The sequence below is a fragment of the Polypterus senegalus genome, chromosome 10 (assembly GCF_016835505.1).
Source record: "Polypterus senegalus isolate Bchr_013 chromosome 10, ASM1683550v1, whole genome shotgun sequence".
In the NCBI taxonomy this organism is placed as follows: domain Eukaryota; kingdom Metazoa; phylum Chordata; class Cladistia; order Polypteriformes; family Polypteridae; genus Polypterus; species Polypterus senegalus.
Genome location: NC_053163.1, coordinates 12280850 through 12290796, shown reverse-complemented (window position 1 = coordinate 12290796; position 9947 = coordinate 12280850). Strand labels below are relative to the sequence as shown.

At 40.2% G+C, this 9947-nt stretch overlaps 1 protein-coding gene and 1 non-coding gene across 3 annotated transcripts in view; one reads left to right on the top strand and one right to left on the bottom strand.

The window, feature by feature from the left end:
• Positions 1 to 416: 416 nt before the first annotated feature.
• The window catches only part of LOC120536724 (serine/threonine-protein kinase Nek6-like), a 37770-nt gene continuing 28239 nt past the window's right edge, over positions 417 to 9947 (bottom strand). For both annotated transcript variants that reach the window (XM_039765186.1, XM_039765187.1), the window contains exons 10-12: positions 4715 to 4844; positions 4479 to 4586; positions 417 to 860 (exon numbers count right to left, since the gene is read on the bottom strand). In XM_039765186.1, the coding sequence (XP_039621120.1) occupies positions 444 to 860; positions 4479 to 4586; positions 4715 to 4844 (655 nt within the window). In that variant the 3' untranslated portion in view covers positions 417 to 443. The remainder of the gene's footprint in view (positions 861 to 4478; positions 4587 to 4714; positions 4845 to 9947) is intronic.
• Positions 2809 to 3000, top strand: LOC120538410. The gene has a single exon (XR_005635456.1). It is a non-coding gene; the product is annotated as a U2 spliceosomal RNA (small nuclear RNA).

Below are 9947 nucleotides of genomic sequence, written 5' to 3'. Positions count from 1 at the left end.
AAATCTTGTGAGTTCATAGACAGCAGAGTAGACAAGAGGTTTGCCAGTGAAGATTTGCATTTGAATTAACTTGTTGTTGTTGCTGTTTCCTTACTTGCTCTAGTTCACCCTTGGATCATGAACTATAAGATGAGCCAAAAGAGGTCAGTGCCCATGGCCACAAGCATGGGGCATCACATGTTGGCATTGTGTCCAAGAAGACTGCCTTGTCACCTGGACTTCTTCATGAACCGAACATTTCTCGCTTGCTATTTTTACATCCTGCCAATTTTCACTATTGGTTTGGCACTTGCTATTTTTTAGCACTCTGAGATGAGTACCATAGCAAATATAAAAACAGATTTGTAATTTCTTCCATACCATAAATCAGTGTGTAGACTACAACTGTAGTGTTGATGTTTAAATTTTGTAGCTAAAGCAAAAATTATGATGGAAGTCCAGCATCATCCAAAACCATTGTGCTTCTTTGAACTGGTTTTCTTTAAATCCTTCAACCTTGTCACTACATCAGAAATGGAGGGCCGAAGATCTTGATTGTAGTTTAAGCAAGGTAACACAATATGTTTTTCACGAGATGGAAGGAACTTTATGGCTTGAGGTTTATTCTTTAACAACATGAAGTTACGAAGCTCTGTATAGTTTGTGATAGCCCACGGAAAGTATTTGGAGAAGAGTTCTAATAAGGTTATTCCAAAGGACCACATATCAGAATACGTGGTGGATGGTGCTGAAAAAATTAAACATTCTGGTGCCATGTAGATGTAAGTCCCACCCTCAGGACCTCGACTTAAAATGAAAGAATCGTGGGCTTCAGCCATTCCCCAGTCTGTAAGTAGGGCCTTCTTGGATTGTGCCTCTATCTGTAAATAAGAACATTAATAAGTTCGATGAGATTAAGAATTAACATGTCTACATATTTGTTGTGAAAAGGGATGAATGTAGATTTTTCACATCGAGTGATTTGAAAGGTACTCAAGGGAAAGATTTACAGCTTGTGTGGCACTCGCTGTCTCACACACACTTTCCTCATCCACCCTCAGACAGAAAAGTATCCACCAGAAACAATAATGAACTCTCCCTAGACGGCTCCTCCTGACCTGCCTCTTCCATTTGTAGGATTAAAAAAGCTCTCACCTAAAGAATCATGGAATGATTTATGGAAATTATGACAGTAAGCACACCATTTTTGACATAATCTACTTTATTCTAACAACATTTTTGGCCAAATTTTAAAAAAAATATCCTTAGTATTACCCTGTTTGCTATTTTTATGCTGGATATAACTGAATATGGGAAGAATACGCAACCTCTGCTCTGAAGGTTCTCCTGCCAGAAACTATGCTAAGGTCCAAGCACAGTGAGGCTGCACAGTGGACATGTTACTTACTACTCTATGATATCATCTCACCTGACTTTCAAACCTACTTAATCTAATTCAGGGGCATAGCAGCTTATCATGTAGCACTAGAAACAAAAAAATCACCCAATCATCAGCCCATTATATTGCCCACTGGAGCCAATCTAGAATCACTATATGAGGGATGTTGTTGTATTGTGAAATTTTGATTATCATTGATAAGAACAGCAATGGTTAGATGGTTAAGAACCCCTTCCTCCCTTTTAGGACTAAGACTCTTTGTAATTTTACGACAGGGTTGGGGGAAATTCCTCAAACAAGTTTGGCAAGTGATTCTCTGCAGGAGTCTCTCAGTCATCCCCCCGCATTGAGGCCAACTGTCTAGCTGGCAAGCTTCACCTTAACAAATGGTTTTGCAGGCAGGTGTGAAAGCTGAAGTATGGCCGTTTGGGACTGACTTGAACCATGACGCCCTATTGGCTGTAGGGTTTGGACAGAAAGTCTATAAATTTACTTGCTTTACTCCTCTCTCTCACTCCCTCTTACAAACATCTGATGAAAGAGCATCTCACAAACCATGAACTGCAAAGGACAACAAAATGAAGAACACCGCTCGGTAGCCATATTGAGACAGGCATGCAGCCTGCTCTGAAGAAAGCTGACCAAAAATGAGGACTTAAATCGTGACATTTTAAGTCACTAACAAGTCTGTGTGCCGCCTGAAACTACACATCAGCATTTATCAGGTTGTATGGTTGCCAATATTCAAATGTACTTTGCATATTATTATTATTTATGAATATTATAATAATTATAATATATTATAATAATAATACATTATTTAAAGTATAACTTAACTCCTGCTTGTCTTTTACTACACCTAACTGCCTGAGGTAATAAATGTAGAAGGGAAGATGGGAGAAGTTATATGGTACAGTCGTAAGTCTGAAAGGTTTGAGGCATTCTGACAAAGGCTACAACTTAATAATACAAAAGGGGAAAGAAGAGTAATATATTACTCTACCAAGACAAAACAGACATTCAGAAAGTTTCCACACTTTTTTTAACTCTATTTATTAAGAATTTCAAAAACAAATTTCTGCGTAGTCACCTTCCTTTGCGATGCAATTTTCCCAGTCACATGACACTCTCAGACACGATCGAATTTCTACTCCTCCCGCCTTCACCGCTTGCAATGAAAATATAAAAGTGCAGAGACTTTTTGAATGTCCCTCGTACTAACCTGAACATTTTGTAGGATTTGTGAAGAACACCAGAGGAACTGAAGAAAAACCAACACAGACACAGAGTGCAAACTCCACGCAAACAATGTCAAAGCATATGATTCAAGACTGAGACACTAGTACTAGCCACAGCAAAACCATGCAGCCCTTTGGTCTATTGTGCCTGGGAAAATATTCAGTCTTTTGTACTTACATAAGCAGAAAATTATTGCTTCTCTGCCTTTTGGATAAGATCTAGTGTTGCATTTGTTCTTATCAGTTTAATATCTGACACATCGCCTATCTGAGGACCATATATTAAACTGATTTTTGGAACAAGAAGATGGAATAGAGGCTTGCTCTGACCATTCCACGCATCAACCTAGTATTGTAATTATCTATTTCACTTGAGCTCTATATGAACAAAGCATTCAATTATTCAACTTAAAGTCTTGTATCAATCACATCTCTCTCATTTCAAATTGTCCAAAATGTTTCTAGGGCAAAATCCAACCTGCAAACATTGTAATCGATCTCCAGCCTCACTGGGCTACATGTTTTGGGTGTTCACCAAATTTAACATCATTCTGGGCCAAAATCTTCAAATGCCTTTCAGACAACCTTGGTGTCACAATCTCTTTTAATCCACTAACAGCTGTGTTTGGTGGGCTCACAGAAGGGATCAAAGCGGAGAAGGACAAACAAACTGTAATTGCCTTTATTTCACTATTAGCAGGTAGACTTATCTTGCTCAACTAGAAGAATCCTAACCCAATCTCTGATAAGTCAGTGGGTAACTGATGTTATATACTATTTGAAATTGGATAAAATCAAATTAAAGAATCTGTTCGGAACTTTTTAAAACCAGGCAGGATCTATGTAGAAGAGAGGTGAAAAAGAGAGTGCAGGCAGGGTGGAATGGGTGAAGAAGAGTATCAAGAGTGATTTGTGACAGAATGGGTATCAGTAAGAGTGAAAGGGGAGGTCTACAGGATGGTAGTGAGACCAGCAATGTTATATGGGTTGGAGACGGTGGCACTGACCAGAAAGCAGGAGACAGAGCTTGGTCTTGGTTTTTATCCCGACATGCATTGTGGGACCTTAGATAGATGGGTGTGTGGCTTTCAAAACAATATCTAGGAAAATTAAAGCAAACAGGATGCACCTGAGCACAATTTGGGGTTTCCCAGCAAAGGTTCTGAATACTTATCTGAATGAGAGATTTAATTTAGAAACCTTTCTGAAAACAAGATTTCACTGTGTCATTCATCTATCCATCCATTATCCAACCCGCTACATCCTAACTACAGGGTCACGGGGGTCTGCTGTAGCCAATCCCAGCCAACACAGGGCGCAAGATAGGAAACAAACCCTGGGCAGGGCGCCAGCCCACCACAGTTACTGTGTCATTTGGGGCTTATTTATTATAGATTGGTAAGCAACGATGGCAAATGCAGAAGGTGAGAGGGTCTTGCTACATTTTGAATCCAGAGAGACTAAATGTCCCAGTAATTTTCAAAGCCACCATTGTAATAATGTACTCAGGGTCATCTCAGCCTGTTGATGATGGTGGCACACATTAAACACCAGTAGTCTGTCATTTATATTCGCACAAAAAAGTGTCCTCAAAGAAGGGTGGCCCACGATAAACTTGCCAACAATGTTAATGAACCACCACATTTAAGAAACACTTTCCCGAAAGTGACTAATGTGGTGATGACTTTTCCCAGTTGTTTGTATGTTTTTTTTTGTGCCATGTCTATGAGGGGTTTTCTCCCACGTTACGCTATATTTTCAAAAGGCAAAGGAGATGCTAAACTTCTTAAAGTAAGTAAATAATGCATGATCACCGTAGTGTTATTGTTTCCTTCTTTAAAAGTACACAAAAGACCACTTGCCATGACGTTTGCTGGCTTTATGTCACGATGTAAGATATTCCTGGAGTGGATATACTGAACAGCGAGAGCGATCTCCAGACCAATTTTATGCCCCTCGTCTCTAGTTAGCTGAAAGAGATAAAATAAAGGAAGTATAAATTTTCAATTATGCAATTGTACTGTTCATTGAATAATAGAAATATGCTGAAAATGGATTAACAAAAACACAATGCAATGAGAGCTGAACTGCACAGGACCTGGAAGTCAACGTTCTGATGAAGCACTTTGTCCAGACTGGCACCCTCGATATATTCACTGGCAATGAAATAAGCTTCATCGTTACTACAAACAGCCATCAGCTTCACGATATGAGGATGGGAAAGACCCCTGAAAGATTCAGATAACACACCAAACATGTCAGCTAACTTCTTACTTGATTTAGAAGAAATATATAGCAGCATTAATATGAAATGAACTCTCCATTAAACATCAAGGACAAAATGGAATCCCAAAGTAATTTAAGGGATCGGTGACTGGAATTAACACCTTATGATGACTTTTTTTGCATTTTTTTTCTTGGTAAGGGGCCAAGGGTGGCTTGGTGGCACAGTGGTCACACTCCAGCATTCCCAGAGTCTATGTAAGTTTCCTCCCACTGTCCCAAAGACATGCAGGTTAGTGTGGCCCTGGTGTGTGTGTGTGTGTGTGTGGTTTGTTCCTGTTTTGCATCTTATTCCAGCCCACTGTAAGCATGGTCTGGATTAAGCTGGTCATGAAATGACATGACTCCCTCCTGCTAACTTGTTGAGTTCTACTCCATTAAACCAATCAAGCATTTCATATTAACTGCCTTCCCCAGTTTCCTTTGAAACTGTACATTATTTAATAGTCTTTGTTAATTTTTGTCATTTTCCTACCTAAGATCTGCAGAGTTATAAGAAATCCCTACAAAGTCCTATGGCTCATGGAGAGATCCAGCCTGTGGCCTTGGCATGGAAAAAATGCCCCTTTGGTATACCTAAGTCTTGAGCCCCTCCACCTACCATTGGTGTTACTGTTTTAAATATCAAATTAAATGAACTGCTTAGCTGTCAGTTTTGCGAATGATACAACTTTGATTGACACCTCGAACAATGTGGCACATTTCGATAAGGAGGCCCAGAGGTGGTGCCAGGAACAGAACCTCCAGTGAAATGTGAGGAAGACATGAGAGCTGCTCATCAACTTTAGAAAGAATGATGAAGCAGTGAAACCTCTGGTCTTCAATGGAGAACGAACTGAGATAGTCAGTAGCTTTAAACGGCTGCATATTGAATAACAGTTTCAACTGAATAAAAATATGCAACACATCTATAAAAAATGGCAACAGCACAGTTACTTATTAAGAAGGCTGAAGAAAATTAACATTTAAGCTAGCATCGTCCATCCATCCATCATCTAACCCGCTATAATCCAACTACAGGGTCACGGGGGTCTGCTGGAGCCAATCCCAGCCAACACAGGGTGCAAAGCAGGGTGCCAGTCCACCGCAGGGCACATCCACCCACACACCAAGCACACACTAGGGACAATTTAGGATCGCCTAATGCACCTAACCTGCATGTCTTTGGACTGGCAGGTAACCCACGCAGACACGGTGAGAACACACAAATTCAGCATAGGGAGGACCCGGGAAGTGAACCCAGGTCTCCTGACTATCAGGCAAAGCTACCATCGTACGGAATTAAAATAAACATCATAGTGAGAACATGCAGGTTTTTTTTATTTCTAGCCTGGTCTGGTGGACTGTTTGTGGCTAATAAAAATAAAATTATGTCAATAATATGGTTGGGGTCTACTCTCTGTGGAAATAGGAATTAAGGCTTTAAGAAATGCATTTACAAAAGAGCAAAAAGAAAAGCTGAAAGATTGTAAAGGACCAGACACACAACTTAAATAATCGTTTCCAAATTTTACCTTCATGGAGACAGTACTTGCTGCCAGAATTTAAAACAAATAGAATCAGAAACAGGTAAAAAAACTTTGAATTGGGCCAAATTTAATTTTGTTTAAATAAGCAATTATTTTAGAAGTTTTAATATATAAACAGTGTGACCGATAGGGGGCGCTGTCGTAACCTTGAACCTTCAAATCAAACGCCAGACACCAGGTAAAAGTCCAATAATAATATTTATTTGAACTATAATGTTCACAAAGCACCCTCCACTCCACAATACTCATACAAATAATCAATAATCACTAACTACAATCAATCCTCCAACTCCCAGATGCATTGTCCCTCTGCCACCCGACTCAGCTCAACCCTGGGATCTCCCGCAGTCCATTTTATAGTCCTTGACCCGGAAGTGCTTCTGAACCCTCAGTCCATGTGACTTCCTAGCACTTCTGGGTCAGATCAAAACTCTTCCTTTTCATCCCGTCATTTTCTCTGTCGCTGTGCCTAAGACGTACTTCTAGGTTATGGGGAAAATACACATCTCTGAGCCTCCCTGCAGCGTCACCTGGTGGCCCCGACGTTATCCAGCAGGGTTGTGTACAAAAACTACATCATCCATGATGCCCTGCTGAAATTCGGGGCATCTCCATGTCGCAGGGAGGGCTTCCTCTGGCGTCCTGGGGTTATTGGCTGGGATGATTGGCCGGCCATAGTCCACGACAGTAAATTTGTCATTAATTTGTATTTTATTGCATACCTTATATATAATAATCTGTTCTTCTACACTGCTGTCTGGACCAAAGCAAATTTTCACTTGTGGATTATAAAGGTAAACTGAACCTTTCGTAAATACAATTTCAGTCTTCCTAATTAGGAATAGGCAATCCAGCATGATGATCAGAGAGAAATGTTTAGACATTTAGGAATCAACGTCAATATATGGCAAATGAGGAAGTGGGGGGATAGGTAAGTATAAAGAGGAGGATTAATAAGGTGGGATTTGAAGGGTTTTAGTCATAAAGTCTTATTTATTATGCGAATATTACTCTTTTTAAGGCTGGATATGCTGGATTTATGTCCAAGTGTCTGTTGATGGCATTGTCATTAGATAGCCACAATTCAGCCAGCTCCCAGCACTATTCGTAATAGCTCTGAATTTTATATAAGTATATTGTGATGGACGCCCGGTAGCTCAACCCGGCTGACACACCCAGGATGATATTTGGCGACTTCCTTGCAGCATAGCGGTGCCCTGGATTCTCGCAGGGCACTATGGGATATGGAATTCGGCTTCACAACCCTGCTGGGTAACGTGGGTGCCACCAGATGACGCTGCATAGAGCCCGGAAGTACTCCCAAGTCATGGGGACGGATGGACAGAAGCACTTCCGGGTCAAGGACCATATAAAGGACTGGTGGAGACCCAGCAAGTGAGCCGGAGTTGGGAGGGATTGAGACAGAGCTTGCTGAGAGGTGTAGAGGAGATTTTAGAGAATTACTGTATTGATATATTGTGTTTATTGTGGATGTGGGGCTTAATGCACTAATTTGAGGAAAAGATTAAAAAGTCTTCTTAGAGCTTTTAAACCTGTGTCCAGAGCATCTGTCTGTTGGGTTTCACATATAAATGTATTATAAGATCATATGACCCCCAAAGGTCATGCAAAAAGACAATTTCCCCTCGGGGATTAATACCGTATACCAAATTCAGACTTTTTTTCCTTTGTTACTTATTCATTACTATTCTTACCTAATCTTGATTTTTCTTTTCTTGTAACTTTCTCTTTGACATTTTGCAAAGCACTTTGAGTTACATTTTTTGTATGAAAATATGCAATAGAAATAAATGTTGCTGGAGAACTACTAGATGGTGATGGTGATGATTATTAACCTTCTTTCAGTCTCCCTATTATCCATGGAATAGTTATCTATTGCATTTTTTTTAACTTTCCAACTTGTCACCGTATGGATTGCTTTTTAACTTGGAAAGAAGTATGTCAGTAATAACATTGTGCTTGGGGTTTTTGGCTTGCATGATTTTACAGAAACTAAAATATAAAGGTACAGACTGAAAATGGTCAAACCTTGACAGGCAAAGTCATGAACTAGCAAGTCCTAAGCATGGAAGTCTTCAAAAAATACTCAAAATGCCCACTAGAGGGGGAAATATCATCAAAAACCCGATTATTAACACAGAAGGCAACATAGAATTTTTAATTTTTAATTTATTTATTGAGGAAGGCCTAAGAGTAAGTTTATGGATGTGATGAGAGAGGACATGCAGGTGATGGGTGTGACAGATACAAGATGAGGAGGACAGAAAGATATGGAAGAAGATGATCTGCTGTGGTGACCCCTAATGGGAGCAGCTGAAAGAAGAAGATTTATTTATTTATTTATCCATCCATTATCCAACCCACTATATCCTAACTACAGGGTCACAGGGGTCTGCTGGAGCCAATCCCAGCCAACACAGGGCGCAAGGCAGGAAACAAACCCTGGGCAGGGCGCGCACACACACACACACACCAAGCACACACACACTAGGGACAATTTAGGATTGCTAATCCACCTAACCTGCATGTCTTTGGACTGTGGGAGGAAACCCACGCAGACATGGGGAGAACATTCAAACTCCACACAGGGAGGACCCGGGAAGCAAACCCGGGTCTCCTAACTGCAAGGCAGTAGCGCTACCACTGCACCACCGTGCCATCCTATTTATTTATTGATAAGAGTGAAGCTCTGAAGAGCACAAACTTCACAGCACAAAATGCCTGAAAAGGCAAAGGCAGTTAAAGGCAAACAAATCTCAATCACAAATTCAGCAGAAAAAGTCAAAAACACTCAATTTTTCTTTTTGTAAAAACTTGATTGCTTTGTATGGATTGCAATAAAATTAATACAAAAAAAAAAAAGTCAAAAACAGAGGATATGATCAAAACCCCACTAAACCACAAAAAGAATCAAAAAGCAAAACCTATGACAGAAGAACTCACCAGCACAACCACCACCACCACCACCAGCAGCAGCACATTCACTGTAAGGGACTGTGGGTTGTGCCCATCTTTATAGGGCTGAGGGAAGTCCTTTGATAGTGATGGGCAAGTGGTCCCACCTCTTTGGGGACCACCCACAAAACACATGAGACATAATGAAAGATTCATAGACATAAAAATACAAAATGATCAGCCAACATTAACATAAACAATGAACAAAACAGACATTTGAACTACAACTTGGGTTTGGTAGGAACCCCTGGCTCAAATGTAACAAACGTGGTAGGTAGCTAAACTTTCGGAAATGAGCAGAGCTACTGAGGTTCATCTGTTACTTAAATAAGTTTGCCTACTCTGTAATTCAAAAAATGAGAATGTTTGGGTGGAAAAATTAGGACTTTGGCGACACCATTTTGCCTGATGGCACAATTCACCCCGTATTCTCTTATAGTCGTTTAAAGGTATCCTTTGGCTTTGGTGAGAGTTTATATTAATCTCAAAGCAAATATTGCATGCTCATCGGTAGACTACAAATATGCTAACTATATTTTAACT